This window comes from Strongylocentrotus purpuratus, unplaced genomic scaffold (assembly GCF_000002235.5).
Source record: "Strongylocentrotus purpuratus isolate Spur 01 unplaced genomic scaffold, Spur_5.0 spur5_scaffold_6, whole genome shotgun sequence".
In the NCBI taxonomy this organism is placed as follows: domain Eukaryota; kingdom Metazoa; phylum Echinodermata; class Echinoidea; order Camarodonta; family Strongylocentrotidae; genus Strongylocentrotus; species Strongylocentrotus purpuratus.
The window spans coordinates 31,489,837-31,508,601 of NW_022145612.1; the positions used below are offsets into that span (position 1 = coordinate 31,489,837).

At 39.2% G+C, this 18,765-nt stretch overlaps 1 protein-coding gene across 1 annotated transcript; it reads left to right on the top strand.

The window, feature by feature from the left end:
- The first annotated feature begins 2,111 nt into the window (after positions 1-2,111).
- Positions 2,112-18,334, top strand: LOC100890359 (protein FAM189A1). The gene is made up of 2 exons (XM_030972376.1): positions 2,112-2,450; positions 17,852-18,334. Exons 1-2 carry the CDS (start codon positions 2,349-2,351, stop codon positions 18,251-18,253), a joined length of 504 nt encoding a protein of 167 aa, XP_030828236.1. The 5' UTR covers positions 2,112-2,348; the 3' UTR covers positions 18,254-18,334.
- The last annotated feature ends 431 nt before the right edge of the window (positions 18,335-18,765 follow it).

Here is an 18,765-nt window from a genome sequence, read left to right on the forward strand (position 1 = left end):
GTTAGAAGATTACAATTTATCATTACTGGGGTAATACAAAGTAAAAGCTATTTTTTATTATTAATGAATGTAAAAGATGATTGGTAAACTACCTCTTACATGCACAGAGTTCATCTTTTCTTTTAAAAAAGTCAATGACAATAAATATTAAATATCTTATATTCTTTTCTAAAATGCATAATTCTTGCTCATTATCTCTTCTGTTGCATCTAGATGTTATTGTGCTAGGTATCTGGTTATTATGCACAGCCGTAGAATGTAGCAAACCCATGCTGTTATGTACATAATGAAGATAGGATGAAAAATAGGCCAAGTTGGTTGGTTAAGTTGCTTGATAGAAACTTTTCTTCTCTACTTCGTTCCTGTTTACTCTGATATGAGATTCAATTTCAGACTTGGTTTCTCTATTGACTTCTTGGGTAAAAGAACACATGTGCCGAGTCACATCTTCTCCTTACAACCTCTTCCCTATTTGCTCAAGTTTCACCAAAGTGCGTCTGCTCCTGTTTAATCAGCCCATCTGCGCCTTGTTTCAATATCACCCAGGTTCCCTTGGCCTCAGCCCATGAAAGCGGCCGAGAAACAGCCAGGAGCTCTCTCCCCCGATTGGATATCGCTTCGGTGATATGCGCCCAGGGAGGGAGATGGGGACGGGGAAGAGGGTAGCGGCCGAGGTAGATGGCCGAATGAGATGCGAACACACGTGTGATTATTTTAGGCAAAGTTTAAGGGTAGAGTAGAAGTGAATTGATGGAATAGCAATACACCAGTTTACAGTTGTATCAGTGCGCATGCGCAGACAGAGGTCAGAGGTTATTGGCCCAAAAATTGGGGCCAATAACCTCTGACCTCTGGTATTTATGCGTAAATTAAGATTGCGCCCATGCAAATGATGATATGCGCGCACAACGCAGCGCGCAGGCAGTGATATCATCATAATTTGCATGGGCGCAATCTTAATTTACGCATAAATACATGACCTCTAGGTCATTGGCCTTGTTTAAAATGGCGCACACAACTGTAAACTGGTGTATTAGTATGCAATGGAGGAATGTAGGATAACAAACCTTTTCTGTTAGTAGGTCATGGATGAATGAATCACACCTATTTTTATTGTTTGTTTGTTTGTTTGTTTGTTTTATTTATTCACCATGTAAAATAACTGTTTACAGATAATAGAATACAGTGGGTTACATTGATATATAATACATAGTAGGAACAATGCATAAACAAAAAATGTTTGAAGCGCAACGTCCCTAAGTAACATAGTTGATAATTATTAGGTAAAAATAGAACATGGCTTAAAATAGACATTCGTTACAAAAATAAAACAAAATACAAAAATCATGCCCCTTAACATATTTGAATAACAAACCCTTTTCTTGCAGAAAGTCAGCTGTGATGCCATATCATATCACCCATATTAATGATGTCCAAATTAGCTATAAAGAGTGGTGAAGTGTGACATCATCAAAAATCTATTTTTAGATATTTTCAATTTTTTTTCTCTCTTCATTTTCGGAAAGAGCATCAAAAGTAATGTCCAAATGTTGAAAACCTTTTGAAATATGTTAAATATTAGCTGAGATATGACCATTTGAATAAATAGATTTCCTGTAGTAACTCGGTGTTATTTTGCTCTGGTTCGTAATGTTATTTATTGGATGGTCATATCGTCCTTGTTTTCACGAAGTGACGGTAGTGAGGAAAATCGTAACGCAAAGTGAATGCAATATTTTTTCATTACCGTCACTTCGTGAAAACAGCGACGATATCTCGGCCAATACTTAACATACCGCTATTCAATTGTTTTTCGACATTTGGACATTATTTTTTATGCTCTTTCGGAGAATTAAGAAAAAAATTGAGAAATTCTAAAATTAGAGTTTTATTATGTCACAGCTTCGGTACCGTACTGTATTACTCACTAATGAAATGAACAGCAGTATGATACTGACAAAAATGACTATGTAAACAGTGAATTTCACCACAGATTAAAAAAAAAAAATTCTGCTCATGTTGGAGCAATGTTTTTCTATTAATGTTGTAATGATACAAGTACTCTTCATTAAAATTTGTCTTTCTTCTTTTTTTATTATCCTCTTTCATTACAGATAAGTTTCTTCACCTTCCTATCAGCATTATGTGTCGTCCTTCACCTCGTAGCAACCGCCCTATCAGGTCTGAGCTGTGCCGAGCTTCAGGTCTTGACAGGATGCACCAAGCACCCTGGCACCTTGGTCTGTTACTGCTGTACCTCCTCGCTTCCATGCACCCCCACCGAAAATGCAATCTCGGTGGAGGGCGTCAAAGATTGTTCCACTATCTCGTCCACGATACGACTGGTGATGTTCATCATCTGTGTCGCAAACATTGTAGCGTGTCTGATCTGTATAGCAGCCACCATCGTCGGCTGTGCTTATATTGTCAAGAGACATGCTAATAGAAGGGTAAGACAACTTCATCTTTGATATTGAGATGTATGAAAATATTACAAAGCTTCCCTTGAAGGTAGACTGGAGGGCTATTTCTGACAGTCCTCTTATTCTCTACCTTATCTTATTTGATGCCAATGATCATCACAATTTGAAGTTTATTCTTAAAGTTCCATTGTTTGAGACTTTTTAGTTTCTCCTTCCTTGTCCGTCTTTGGTCTTCATGTTGCCATCTCTCTTGCTCTCTCTCTCTCTCTCTCTCTCTCTCTCTCTCTCTTGCTCTCTCTCTCTCTCTCTCTCTCTCTCTCTTGCTCTCTCTCTCTCTCTCTCTTTCTTTCTCCCTGATATACATACTACTGCTACTGCTACTACTTCTACTACTCCTTCTACTACTATTACTAACAACAACAACAACAACAATAATCATAATAATCATAATCATAATCATAACAATAAAAATAATAGTGATAATAACAATAACACATCTTGTTTACTCAGGGTAGCCTCATCAGTATTAATACTGTTTTCCCTGAGGGCCCTGCAATCATATTATTACCCTGGCTTTACATCATGCATCTCCCCCTTCTTCTCTATCTCTCTCTCTCTCTCTCTCTCTTTTCCCTATAATATCCCTGTCTCATATTTTTATGTAAGATACCAATATCCAATCATCCAAGTATCTTCTTGTCTTGTTGACTTCCTTTGATCTTCATCATCCATCCGTCAGTGGTCAGAGACTCTTACAATCACAACAACTAGGTCACATACAGAAGCCAAGCCACCAGTGCTTTAGGGGACCAGATCACCCACCAAAAGGAGTATTCAGAAATGCCCATATATATAGCTAATTCCTCTGGAAAGTAACCACAAATATTGGACAAGCCTTGTAATCCCATTTAAATTTTCTCACTTCACATCAGAATGGAAGTTAATGGATGTTATGTCACGCCCACGGGCAGGGAAATATCACTGCCAACTTTGAAATCCAAAGAAATTTCTCTCACGTTCCTGTAATGAATGTAATTAGACTGGAATGCTAATCGGCACTTAAAGATTGTGCAAATGTACATCTTGATTGTAATATTGCCATTAGAATATTATGGGCTATCATTTATATATTCCCCCCAGGTACACCATCTTTATATTTCTTGCAATTTGCAACTATTACCAATGCATACTTAGCACAATTAATGGGCATTGCTAGAGGCACCTCGTTATCTTCATCTACACATGTTGCTCTCTCTTGAAATACCTTGTAATTTGCGGCTTTCAGCCTTTCTATTATTGTGGTTTTTCCTCAAATTCTAAGCCCTTTGCCTATGAGGACTAGGTGGCCCCTGTGTTAAGTCTATGGGAATGTGAGAAGTCAGTAGTCAGAGGGTTAATTTTATTCATCCACACCTTCCTTTAAAAGTACTATGTCCCGTTTGCAGCAAACATCAAATTCTGTAGAACTTTGTAGGAATCATGAACATGTCACGTATGCCCTATCTGTGAAATTTAAACGTTAGCAGTGTCCAAGTATTCAAATTATGCAAGGAAATCTGTTTATCTTCTAGACTTCACTGTCAGACACTATTGAGTGACTAACTTACATTTTTTTCCCTTTGGTTATAACATACATAAATTGAGCTGTAACAGGTACATGAGCATTTGTCTACATCAATTATAGCCCACTTCTTGTAATGGCCAAAATTAAACTGATTGAATCTTTCAGTAAAAGGGTCTGGAAATCAGACTATTACTCAGGTGATTGCAATCACTTAAAACTAATGGTCGTTATTTTCCCATTAAAAGCCATTTTCAAACTTTTTTGTTTTGAGGTAAGTTCTAATTTAGTATCGTCTTTCAAAAGCTGTTGGGATTAAAACATTTTCTTTTTTTAGGTCTGCAATTGGGACATAGTACCTTTAATAGATGTATAATATTATTAGCTCCTCTACATGCCACGTTTTAACTCACTTCTCACCCATTTTGATATACTGATAGATATATCCATATAGAAACACAGCAATATTCTGTACAAATTGCAACAGTTGTTGGAAATATCTCCATTTGAAATCGTCACAAAAGACAAAATTATTTGTGTAATTGAATACTCCTATGTGCTTCTGAAAAGCTGCACGGATATACCAAAGACACTTTTTCTCTATTTGTATCGTTACAAAGAGAGTGAACGGATATTGATAGTAGCGCGGGAATTAATTGGGTCATCTTATTTGTGTCCTACTATTTCATTCTCAGAAAGAGGAGGAGTTGGAATATGTCCTTGAATTGGTGATTGTTCATGAACTTGGCTTCAATAATAAACTGGGTGGGTTCAACACTAGTGGGAATGGAATGATCATGGAACTTTTTCATAATAATGACTTAACATTTTGTGTAGAAAATTGTAAGTTTGTAGAGTCTCATATTCATTAGAATGATTTTGACCATGCTCAAGAAGTTATTTCTATATGATATTACACATTATATTTAATAGGAAAGTGAGAGAATTTTTTTGAAAACAGAAAGTAACCCCCCAAAACTAGTGATGATTGATCTAAAAATTTGTTTAGTTGAGAAATTTTTGATGATTTCTTGAAGTGTCCTTTGCCTTTGGGTTATCAGTTTTATGAAAGGAAATACATAATATGAATATGGAATGTTTGAATAACATGTCTATGCTGCATACTGATACAGATTAGCTTTTTCTTGCGATGTCCACCATTTCTTTTTTTATATTATATATCAATCAATAACTTATTTTTGTAGAGAAGATACATTTACATGGTTCAAAGTTTCAGTGGAAATTAAAATAATTTGCAGTGGTAATGTAAGGTTTTAATTTCACTGATCCAAGTGGTTACTTGTTTATTTTACACTGTACATTTAGCTTTCCACTCCGATATGCTTTAGCGCACTCCTGACCTACATTCATTCTCTCCTGTCTGCTAGCTCTTGGCTTCTATTGTTCTGTCCCTATTCATTCATCCTCATGCACATTACCTGCTATAGCACCACACACACACACACTCTTCCTTATCTCTTAGCTATTCAACCCAGCACACATGGCACATGGCACTCTATCTTTTACAAGCTTTTCTATTGGTTACTTACTTATTGTCCAATCTTGTGATTGGTTATTATTGTTTGATGGACTGGATGTCAGCCATCTTGGCAGCCATTTTGTGGTTGGAATAAAATCTGATAGTGCAGCTCAAGTCCTCAACCATGTGAGACCACTTTTGTTTTGTGTGGGACTTTACAACTGGTGCCAGCAGTGGTTTTTCTGCACTAAACTGTAATTGCAGCCTTCCTTCATATGTAGAAATTCCTGCAGTGTTTTTAGTGGTGAGTTGCAAAGTGAAATTCTCCCTCCATCTGTATATGAATGTGAATGTTTGAGAGCATGATATCACCCTTCTTCTCACTGATTGACCTCCCTTCATTTTAAGCTGAGGCAGCTAGTGTTTGTGTGTATTCAACCTCCTTCATTAATTACTGAAGTTTCATCTTGACTTTTTGAGCCTTGATTTCTTCCTACATCAGTAATTTTGTGAATTCCTACATTCATCCTGCATCAGTAAGTGAGATTTCCTTTACCCTTCTTCATACTGGAGCTGTATTTTGGTGAATATTCCTGCATTCATCCTTCATCGGTGACTGAGGTTTTTTTCTTCGCCCTTCATACAGTTCTGTATTTTTCTAGCAACTTATCATATTCAGTCTGCATGTATACCGTAGTCTGCCTTTGGCTGCCGTACATTACAGCATTCTGCCATATCAACCTGCATATTCTACATAGTGTTGGCGTAGCAACGTAACCGGTTGCAGAATACACCCTCCTTCCATCATAGCCGCTCGCCACAGATATTTCAACTGTTGAGTTTGCATTTTCTTCATCTGCACTCAGAGTGACCCCCCCCCCCCTCCTCCACATTGACTCATTCAGTAAGTTTTACTGGGTTGATATCTTGTTGATGATCATATCTGTAGAGTCAATTGCCTATAACTCCTAAGGTATGGCGTCTTATCGCATGGAATTGCCAGAGGTGTTTACGGGAGAGAACGGCAAAGACTTCCGTCAATGGATACGTCGATTTGAAGTTGCTGCACAGGCGTTTTCAGACACTTCTATCAACTTGACCACCCTCCTTCCGGCAAGACTAGCAGGATCAGCCTTTATCGTGTGGGAGAGCTTGTCTGCTTCGGACAAGAAGGATTTTAAGAAGATGAAAGAGAAACTCTCTCAGGTTTTCGGCCAGACACAGTTTATTGACACATTCAAGTCTTGTATTACTGCCCGAACTCGCCAACCAGGTGAGCCTTTAGAAGTGTTTGCATCAGCCATTGCTTCCTTAGTAGAAGAGGCTTTCCCGTCTTATGATGACAATGCAAAAGGTGGTGAGAGATTTCGACGATTTGTTGCCGGGGTAGACAAACCGCTTCAAGTGAAGATTCACGAGCTCGGAGGCTTTGATTTTGACGAGGCCTTGAAGATCGCACTTCGTGTAGAAAGAGCACACCAAGCACACGATTTTGGTATAGTAGCAGCTGTAGATGATCGGGTCCAGGACAAGACGCCTGCAGAATCATCAGTCTTACGACTACTACTGCCAAGACTCAACGAGTTAGAAAAGAAGCTGGATAGGATGTCTTTAAAGTTAGAGACAGTTGAAAGGCCTAGCAGATCTCAGCAACGTGGTGGCAGCCCATCAGGACGCTCCCATGAGGGAAGACACATGGAACGTCGTGGGTCTCCGTCACCAAGCCGTGACTACCGAAGACACAGGTCGCCAGAATATGCAAGACAGAGATCTCCAGAATATGCAAGACACCGATCTCCAGGATATTCAAGACACAGATCTCCGGAATATGCAGGACGCAGATCTCCTGAATATGCAAGACGCATATCTCCAAGCCCTAATCGGAGCTACGCATATCAATCTAGGACTTCACCCTCTAGACGGCCCTATGAATCGTCTAGCAGCCGAAATCAGCAGCATCCTTCCACTGCAGGTTATCAAGTTGACTCCCATAGACAGGCTCCCTATCGTCAAGTTCGTTTTGAAGACCAGCAGCAGGGAAACTTCTGGTAGTTGAGGAAGAGGGCCATTCATCAACTACACAAACCAAGGTCCCAATACGAATAGCACCTATTTCGCCAAAGAAATCACCCTACATCCCTATCGTTATCGACAATGTCTATGTATTGGCACTCGTAGATAGTGGATCATTCATCTCTCTGTTGAGTGCCAAATTTTTGTCATCCATTCCAGCATCGCAAAGGAGCCCGTTGGAAAAGTTGACATCCATGGCATCTACTATCACAGGTGGGCTGGTAGACAACATTGGAACAATCGTACCATCTCTGCACTTAGGGAACAAGGCTACACAACACAAGTTCGTTGTTGCACGCAACATCACTCATTCAGTTGTCCTTGGATGGGACTTTATTGACAGCCAGAATGCCTGCATATCGCCAACGTCGTTCAACATGCCTGGAAATGTTATTCCCTTCATCGATCGTCAGCAATACCAAGCCCCGCTGAAATGTAAAGTTTCTCTTGTTGGACGAGCTCGGATTCCCCCAAGCTGCGAAACTCACGTCCAGGGAAGATTGTCGTCGCCACAGTTCGACATCATACCAAGAGACTATGATGGCTACTTTGAACCAACATTGCAAGATCACATTCCTGTTATCGGTGCCAGATCTCTGTTCAAGCCTCAAGATGGTCTTATTCTAGTACGCCTCATTAATCCCTCTGACGAAGCAGTTGATTTACCTGCAGACACCTGCCTTGGTCAATTCTTCTCCATTACTGGGGATACCGAAGAGGAATACAAGATCATAAGCGTAACTACTGACGCTGATCCACAGGTGACAGACAAGTCACCAGTTGCTGGTGTTCTCCCTTCTTCAGAACTCACGAGGACAGAGTACGAGAAAGCTGAACATCTTCTTCAGACCTACAGTGATATTTTCAGCACGACGTCTCAGGATATTGGTCAGACTGACATTATTCATCACCACATTGACACCACCACAGCTACTCCAATACGACAGAGGGCGTATCGAACTTCACCAGCAATGAGAGTGGAAATTCAGGATCAAGTGGACGAACTTCTGCAAAGAGGCATCATTGAAGAGAGCTTCAGCCCATGGGCGAGCCCAATCGTCATGGTGAAGAAGAAGGACAACGCATACAGATTTTGCGTGGATTACAGAAAACTCAATGCAGTAACTGTTCGAGATTCTCACCCTATTCCACGCCAAGATGATTCAATTGACTCCCTTTCTTCATCAGCATATTTCAGCGTCATGGACTTATCAAGTGGATATTGGCAGGTCAAGCTCGATCCCCAAGACACAGAGAAGACTGCTTTTACCACAGGCACAGGGCTTTACCAGTTCACTGTCATGCCATTCGGACTGGTCAACGCTCCCATGACATTTCAGCGTCTCATGGAAGCCGTTCTACATGGCCTCCACTGGTCTACATGCCTGGTATACCTTGATGACTGCATAGTCATGGGCAAGGACTTCGATGATCATTGCAAGAACCTCCAAGAAGTATTGCAACGATTCAGAGACGCTGGACTCAAACTTAAACCCTCAAAGTGTGGCTTTTTCAAGAAAGAAGTTACGTATCTTGGCCACATAATCAACACCGAAGGAGTGAAACCTGACCCAAACAACGTTGAGAAAGTCAAGTCCTGGCCTCAGCCGAGGACACCGACTGATGTCCGATCCTTCCTTGGCCTGGCATCTTTCTACCGACGTTTTGTGCCAAGTTTCTCTAAGATTGCAACTCCCTTGTCGACCCTTACACAAAAAGGTCAACAGTTTGTATGGACAGCAGAGTGTGAAAATGCTTTTCAACATCTGAAAGAAGCTCTAACCAATCCACCTCTCCTCGCCTATCCAGACTTTGAAAAGGAGTTCATCCTATCTTCGGATGCATCCCTTCATGCAGTTGGTGCTGTCCTCTCACAGACTCAAGATGGTAGAGAACGTGTAATCTCCTACTTCAGCCAAACTCTCAGCGCTACGCAGAAGAAATGGTCTACCTATGATCGAGAGCTCTGGGCAATTGTTACAGCTGTTCGCCATTTTCGTCATTATCTGAGACACCAACACTTCACTATCCTGACAGACCACAAACCTCTTTTGGCTCTCAGGAAGTTCCCAATTCAAGACGATGCAACTGGGAAGAGAACACGATGGATATTGGAACTCAATTCCTACACGTTCAGCCTTATTCACAAGAAAGGACAATCACACAGAAATGCAGATGCATTATCTAGACGGCCGAGTCAAGAAAGCCAAGTCACTCCAAGATTGACAGATCAGCTACTCAAGCACATGGTGACCAATCCACTGTGTAATGCAGTCGAGACTCGTTCATCAAGATCACGACTATCAACAGACGCATCTACTCCCAATGATGCAACGAGGCAGTCTGCACCAAACGTCCTTCATCCTTACCGTGGTGTAATCCTTGACAGTGATGTAGATGTTCAACATGAACAGCAACTAGATCAAGACATCAGTACAGTCATCGAATGCGTCAACAATGGTGAGCGGCCAACCATTCGACAGATCCGTAGACACAACCCCCGGGTTAGACGTCTCTTATGGCAGTATCCCAAATTCATCCTCCAAGATGGTATACTCTACAGGAAGAAGAAAGACAAGCTTGGTAATCTCTCATTCCAACTTGTCGTACCAAACTCCCTCATTCCAAGGGTACTCCAAGAGTTACACGGTGACCCATCATCCGGACATTTCGGCGCTCATCGCACAATACAGAGAGCAGAGTCAATGTGCTATTGGCCCTTCATGAACAAGGAAATCACTGATTTCTGCAACACATGCACAGCTTGTGAGTCTTTCCGGTTACCAACCCCTAAGCATCAAGCACCCTTACGTCCCATTACCACTACTCGCCCTTTGGAGATGGTTTTTGCCGACATTGCTGAGCTTCCAAGTTCAAGACGAGGATTTCGCTATATACTCGTTGTGACTGATCATTTCAGCAAATATGTCAATATCTTCCCAATGAAAGATCAGACTGCTCCAACCATCGCCAAACATCTGTTTGAAGAATATGTGAAAGAACATGGTATTCCAGAGACTTTGCACACCGACCAAGGTCGACAGTTCGAATCAAGATTAGTGCAAGAACTATGCAGCAAATTGGGCATCAAAAAGTCTAGATCGACACCCTATCATCCCCAAGGAGCTGGCATAGTCGAACGTTGTAATCGCACCATCAAAGATCAACTTGCGAAGTACATTTCTCATCAAGGAGGAGAATGGGACACTCACATCAATCAAGTCCAGTTAGCGTACAACACAAGTACTCATGCCTCAACAGGTTTGACGCCATACTACATCATGCATGGCAGGGAAGCCCGTACACCTGCGAACATCACCTGTTCAACCCCCCCTCCATCGTCATCTGGCAAGACACTCCTCGAATACACAACCAACCTGTCTGAGCGATTGAGAAAAGCATGGGAGTACACCATACAAAATACACGACAGCAACAGCAACAACAGAAACGACAGTATGATGTGAAGAAACGCATTTCAAAGTATGACACAGGTGACTTTGTTTGGTTACATGACCCAACCAACATCAGGAACAAACTTGAACCAAACTGGAAAGGTCCTTTCAGAGTATCTTCCTCATCAGATGATGGACTAAATTATGACATAGTTCATGTCCATGATGAAAAGTTCAAGCGACGGGTCCATCATAATCGTTTGAAACCACATCGAGCTAGAGCCCCACAAGTGATGTCAACTCCACCATCCCCACCAACCCCACAGCCTACGTCAATACATGGGACTGGGAGGACAACGACACAGTACCCACCAGGTCCCCCAGCAGACGACGAGACTAGGAGAAAGGTGCAGTCAAATCAACCTACTAGCCATGGACCAGCCTACATCACGTGGTCATCTCGACCACCAGATCGCATCCTCCATCACGAGCAGTCGAACCATGACCGACCATCACGGTCAAGTTTGTCTGTTCGGCAACAAGCCTCAAACCAGCCAACCAGTTCAACAGAACGCATCCTCCATCACCGACAGTCAGACCATGACCAACCATCACGGTCAAGTTTGTCTGTTCGGCAACAGGCATCAAACCAGCCAACCAATTCTAGCCACCAATCCAGGCTAATTGACTCAGCCCCACCTCAGCAAAAACCTAGGCCATCCCTGCCGACTACCCAAACCCAACATCAGCTGTCCTCGCCGGTTGGCCAACTTCAACTCAGACCCCAATATCAACTGAGGTCGACGACTCACCAATCCCAACTTTGGCCATCCTCATCAGCTGAGCAACCTAAGCCTTCCTCATCCGCTGACCAACCTCAACCGCAGCCATCCTCATCAGCTGACCAGCCCCAACATCAGCCGACCTCATCCGCTGACCAACCCCAACATCAGCTGTCCTCATCCGCTGACCAGCCTCAACCTCAGCCGTCTTCATCCGCTGACCAACCCCAACATCAGCCGTCCTCATCCGCTGACCAACCCCAACATCAGCCGTCCTCATCTGCTGACCAACCCCGACCTCAGCCGTCCTCTTCCGCACGTTCGAGATCTGGTCGACAGGTTAAAGTACCCGCCAAGTTTCAAGATTACGAACTGTAAAGACTTTTGAGAAATAATGTTTGCAATAGTGATAGATAATTGGAAGACCTGCTGATTTTCACTTTTTCTCTGTCATACCTTGCATTGCTACATTGTTTGTGACATTGTTATTGAGGGAATTGTTGATTTGGGGAATGTTTTGGAAGATTTATGATATTTTTGTAGGACTTGTCAGTAAAGATAGGATTAGATTGTCAGTTTTTAATGTTTAGACGGGAAAAAGAAGATGACAAGCTTTCAAACATTTTGTCATGTGTTTTTCCATCAAATTAGTTAGTTACGCATCAATTGGGTGAACTCCTTAATGCGCCCATCTTTTATTTTCAAAAAAAGAAGAAAGAAGACTAAAATGTCAATTTTGATTGCAATTTTGCAATTGTGCTCAATTTTAAGAAAAAAAAAAAGTTAAAAAAATGTGAGATTCAGATTGTATTGGTCACAGGGTTGACCTGCATTATTTTACAAAAAGGACTATATAAATGTGTCAACGACAAAAATTGATGGGATTATTTGATTTTAAGTACATGTTTACATTGTTTTCTTAACATCATTTTTAGTCATTTGACTTATATTGATGTTTTTAGATATTTGGATTTAAAACAGATTTTTGATACATGAATTCATAAGATGTGTTTTTTCTCATTACATAAATCATGTGTAGTCGAGATTATATCTACCATAGACACCGTATTTGTATAATGTCTCCTTAAATCTGAGACAGTTTTGAAAGAGTTATATGTCAGAATGCGTGCATATTCTCTGTGTACATTGTATTCCATTATTCAATTGGCTAACTTATTCTAAAAAAAAAAATTAAAAAAAAAAAATTAAGTGATTCACGAAACAGTGATATATTTTTCTTTAGGTGAAGACATTGCCATGTATTTTGTTTATAGTTTTTGTTTAAAATTGCCAAATTGGGTATGAAGTATTTGATATTTTGTCATTTGTGACAGAAACAGGAAAAAAAGGAAATTATTTAATGTTTATGTCTACAAATCATCCGACTGGAATTTTCAGGGTGAAAAAGGATAGAACCCATTGAAGTTAGGACGTTGCTTGAAAGATGTTCATTGATGAAAGCATACCATTTTTTTGTATTCGCTATATGTGTGATCTTTCAAGTTAAACAGTTTAATTTTCCCTAGTATGAATAGATGCTGTTCCTTAAAAAAAAAAAAAAAGGGAAAAAAAGAGAGAATTGTACAGAAGGAAAACTTCATGATTTGATGTGTTCAGGTATTTCAAGCAAATTTTATGTGACTCATCTTCTTCGGAAACAAATGCATGTTAATACAATGTATCTTTTAAAATGAGGACATTTTTCTGTGAAGATGGTATATTATGTAAGGTTTTAATTTCACTGATCCAAGTGGTTACTTGTTTATTTTACACTGTACATTTAGCTTTCCACTCCGATATGCTTTAGCGCACTCCTGACCTACATTCATTCTCTCCTGTCTGCTAGCTCTTGGCTTCTATTGTTCTGTCCCTATTCATTCATCCTCATGCACATTACCTGCTATAGCACCACACACACACACACTCTTCCTTATCTCTTAGCTATTCAACCCAGCACACATGGCACATGGCACTCTATCTTTTACAAGCTTTTCTATTGGTTACCTATTTATTGTCCAATCTTGTGATTGGTTATTATTGTTTGATGGACTGGATGTCAGCCATCTTGGCAGCCATTTTGTGGTTGGAATAAAATCTGATAGTGCAGCTCAAGTCCTCAACCATGTGAGACCACTTTTGTTTTGTGTGGGACTTTACAGTAATATAAAGAAGTTTAAGTGGAAATATAAAGAAGATTTAGTGGGAATATAAAGAAGTTTCCATGGAAATATAAAGAAGTTTCAGTGGAAATTTATAGAAGTTTCGGTGGAAATTAAAAGAAGATTCACTGACAATAGAATAACCTTTATTTCCAAGAAAAGAGGAAGTATCATTCAACATAATGCTTTTAACCAAAGGTTAGAAGAATGATAGTGCAAGAAAAAGCAGTTCCTAAAAGACCCACTTAGCTTGGATCACCTGCGAAGGTTGAACTCAATCCAAATCTGTCAAAACCTTGAACAAAAATGTTGGTATTGCTTAATTCTTTGTGTGTGTGTTTCAGCTTCGCATAGTGTAACAATAGGTCTGGAATGTACAAAGTAGCTTCTGCAAACAAAATATCAGTACCTGAATGATGTAAATGGCGGAGTAGATTTGTAATAATCTTGTGCCCTTTCAAAGCCATAGAGTGACGTCACCTACCCCATGCCAAAGTTACTTCAATGTCTTTCTAGAAATTTGTATTGTATAGGACTGTTCTGTGAAAAGAGTTTGAGGTTTATAATAGGGTGTAGGACTTCAAAGGAAGAAAGATGACATGAATAGAAAGAGGGAAGTAAAATGAGTAACTAAAGATGATGGATCATCTGTTCTTTCATTGGATGCTGCTGAGATAATGAAGCGTTAATCTTTAATAGGAGGACCGGGTTTTGTTCTGCTTGATCAGTAGACCATTTATTCCATGTTACTTCTTCCTCTAAATGATATTAAAACTAGTTTCATTGATGTATAGTACAATGCTTTTTAACCAAGGTCATTTTTTCAAGGGATTTAGTAAGAGTTAGTTGGAGTTTCAGTGGTATTGGCCTTGGTTTTAAGCTGTGTTTAGTCATATAGCAAATACTCATTAGTCATTATACTTTGTAGAAGATTTAGAGAGATTCATTACCAAAAAGATTAGATTCTTTTTTGTGACGTAAACCACAAACTTAAGATTATGACTGATTGTGGCAAACAAAATGAGACTTTTAAACCTTGATTGAGAAAACCCCATTAGAGCATTAGCACACATGAAATCTTGTAAGGATATCCTGGAAAGCAATTATGTTATCATTATATAAACTTGTAAACAACTTTACATTCAGCATATATAGACAACAAAATGCTGGTAAGGTGGTTACAAGCACTAAAAAATTGCTTTAATCCGTAGTGATTTGGATGCCATTAAAGCTCTGAATAAAAATTGTTTCTTTTATTTACATGACACACTCCTTGATGTCCTTGTGATTTGTCTTTAAAGAATGCGATAGCAAAACATGTGTATTAAGGCACTTCTGTAGTAGTAGATCCCATAAGTACCTCATTTAACGGGATCCGGTAACTTTGTCTCAGATTCTGAAACAAAATTCTGGATTTAGCTCATGATGCAATGATAATTATAAACCTTTAGGTCAGTCAGGAACCCCATGACTTTTACAAGCCGATCGCCTGTCTGATTATCAAGATATTTATGATTGGAATTACAAATTTTGAAAACCGTTCGCCTGACGGTTTTCATAACACTACAGTCTATTGGGGAAAACGAGTATGGTAAAACCGGTCACTCAAAGATTTTTACTTTTTTGAGGCACTTCTTGATCATTTTGAAGCGCAATTTTTTTAGGGCTTCAATATTACACCATATCACAGACACTGATAACACTTAGGGCCGTGTATCTCAGATTTAACATTGTTAAACGATCCCTTTAAGAATTAGAAATGGCAATTATATGAACCCAAACATGCCCTTTCCTCTTGTGTAGCTGTATACATCATTTAGCTATTAAAATTAATGAATATCATAGAGGCCCTTTTTATCATTATTATCCTGATCCATTTATCATACTTAACCTTTGCCCAAGAATTTGTTCTGGTTTTATTAATGACACCATCTTGGCATCATATCTACATGCCATTCAAATCTCCAGTCTCTGTCCTGGCTTTATGCCACCTGTTCTACCCTCTCTGACCAAACAAAAAAGTTCAAAGTTACCTGATAAACAGAGAAAACGGAAGGGAAAACATGGAAAAAGAAGAAAGAGAAACAAACGAATGTCATACTTGAACACCCAGGTTCAATGACAGATAGGAATGCGAACGAACGGAACACGCGGCTTGTTCTAATAAATCATCAAAGGGTCTGCGGTTTCCAAACTCTACCCTCTGGTATATTGCGCAATCTTGAAACTACATGTAGAAAGAAAAATCATTGATACATATGCAAGTCTTTGTCTGTGTCAAATCTATGTAATGACAATCGCTGATGCAGTGATTAATTGCTTATTACAGGTTTTGAATCCCCATGCTCAGATCTAGAAATGTCTAGAAAGTAGAGATCAAAGAATTAATTACTCATCCTATGTATCCACTCTATTAAGCTACTTTCACAGAAACTGAATCTATTGTATACATTTGTAATAATACATGGCAGCTGCTCATGCTGATAAAATGGACTGTTCTGCTATATTTAAACAATTTATTAAGTCCTTAGAATGGATGTTTAGTGATAATGTGGTCTGTCATGTGCAGATCCACCTGCTGTTCTGTAGAGAGATTCTTGATAAAGGATTACAACATCTTTTTGTCATCGTGGAATATTTATTTAGAGAAAGTATTGTTCAAACAACATTATTCATGACATTTCTTCAATACTTCAGTTTGCCTTCTGTAGTTGTCTGCCTCCTCCTTCCTTCATGGTAACTTTTACCTCCTCTTCTAAAAATTCAAGGAATTTCACCAAATCATGATTACACAATCTAATGAAATACCTGTTCTCTTTTTATACATAAGAAATATACACTTTCAAACTCATGGTATAGTTTTGCATCTTAATTCTCTGAAATCCGGCATCCAAGTTCAGTTTTAGAGACATTCTTAAAATTCCTTGAAATCCCAAGGCAGCGCTCCCCAACATTCTTCAGTCATTTGTGGGATATTCAGTAACAAAACCACAGATATTTGTAAAAAGTTTCGCCCTTTTTAATTCAAGATATAAGATGCAAGATAAAATACATGTTCTCTTTTTACTTATAAGAAATATACACTTTCAAACTCATAGTATAGTTTTGCATCTTAATTCTCCGAAATCTGGCATCCAAGTTCAGTTTTAGAGAGTTTTTTTTAGAGACATTCTTAAAATTCCTTGAAATCCCAAGGCATTGCTTCCAACATTCTTTAGTCATTTATGAGATATTCAGTAACAGGATCACAGATATTTGGAGAAAGTTTTGTCCCAAATAATGTGGATTGCACTCTTCCATCATCCAATTTGTACATAAAGAAAGTCATACAGTCATTGACCGGCATATTATGCATGATATGTAAATCCAGTAAAATGTAAATTCATGAAATGACTAACTACATTCATGATGTGGGTAATATGAATGACAAAATCAAACCATGCGGGAGTGAAAAATAGTGGTTAAAAGAATTAAGCAGATTCGGCTATACCAAGAATTGGTATGTTATTTATATCACACCTAGTCCTACGGTTTGCTCTGTCAAAAGAGATTAATGGTTACAGAGCTTGTCAAACATTATCGTTACCAATTATTTCAATAGAATGTAGTGATAAATCACTTTCATTTTCTGAAGAATTGCCTCCTGTTTTCTCTTCTACAGCATGGGTGGGCAATCATGTTCTTCTTGTCTTTTGAAAAGTGAATGTTTAGATTATCGGGCAATAGAGAGTATGCACGGTCTTGTAGAATGATTCTAATGGGCTTTTCAAATTTAATTTGCTCTTTTATTACAATGCATTCCTTTTTGTTATTTTTTCTTATTGCTCTCTTTTAATCTCATGTTGACCTACAGATCTTGCTCTTGATTTACAAAATGAATACTTTGAATTTATATTTCTTTTTATAGAATATTGTGATTTTCATGTTTATAGATTCAAACTGCTCATCGTCGCTTTTCTTTTTCAAAATTTCATTCACAGATGGTATTACGAAGGCCTCATCACACAGGCAGTATAGCAAGAGACTCTTATATTAGTGACATAGGGGGTGTAATAGACTCTGTGTTTACCCCTCCCCTAGTCCCTCCTCCCCCATACTCCCCGCCCGAATACACAGAGATCTCCAACGATCCCATCATCATAGAGGGACCGGACTTCTTAGACGACCTCTCAACGCCTACACCCGTCCTGCCCATAGCACCTCACGAGATGCCCCCTCCGTATTCAACACTCGACCTCCTCCCTGGGACTACAATAGAATGCTCCGTCGCTCAGGAATTTCAGATGGCTAACGAAGAGGTAGGCAATCACTTTCACTTTCTATCTCTCAATTTGTGGCTTCTTTCAAAAGGCTTTATCAATGGTATTTTAAGTTCCCTCTAACTTTTATGCAGAAAAACTCCCAAATCGATGAAAAGTGATAGATGAGTAAGGAAAAAAGCACTGAGTAAATGTTACACTAAAAACTAATTGTAAGATGCACATTGAAGTCCTTCATTACAGTAAGGATAACAAACAAAGAGATGTTTTTCTTTTAAATTACATTTACAATGATTCAACAAAACACCTGTCTATATAGAAAAAATTGACAAAGTGTATACTAGTTTGGCCCATATCAGTAGCTCCTGAGAAAGAGTTTGTATGAATAACAACTGATTATACTCAAGAACTTTGTGTAACAAGGGTCATTACTAAGCAATTATCAATATATTTTTTAAGTTTCAATATTGTTTGATGTAGTAGCAGAACCTGTTTACTTAACCCCCCTATCAATAGCAGATATATATAGGTCAGTTCAGGTCAATGGCTACAGCTTTATTATGGTTTGTTGTCTATTCATGACCATCAAGCATGATAAGGGGGGTTTCATGGGTACTTGCATCTGTGTGTAAACA

What these genes read in the sequence shown, in the direction of transcription:
- LOC100890359 (XM_030972376.1), top strand. Translation starts at nt 2,349, where the DNA reads ATGTTCATCATCTGTGTCGCAAACATTGTAGCGTGTCTGATCTGTATA. An exon ending in AGAGACATGCTAATAGAAGG is followed by an intron (nt 2,451 to 17,851) that starts GTAAGACAACTT and finishes TTTCATTCACAG; the next exon opens with ATGGTATTACGAAGGCCTCA.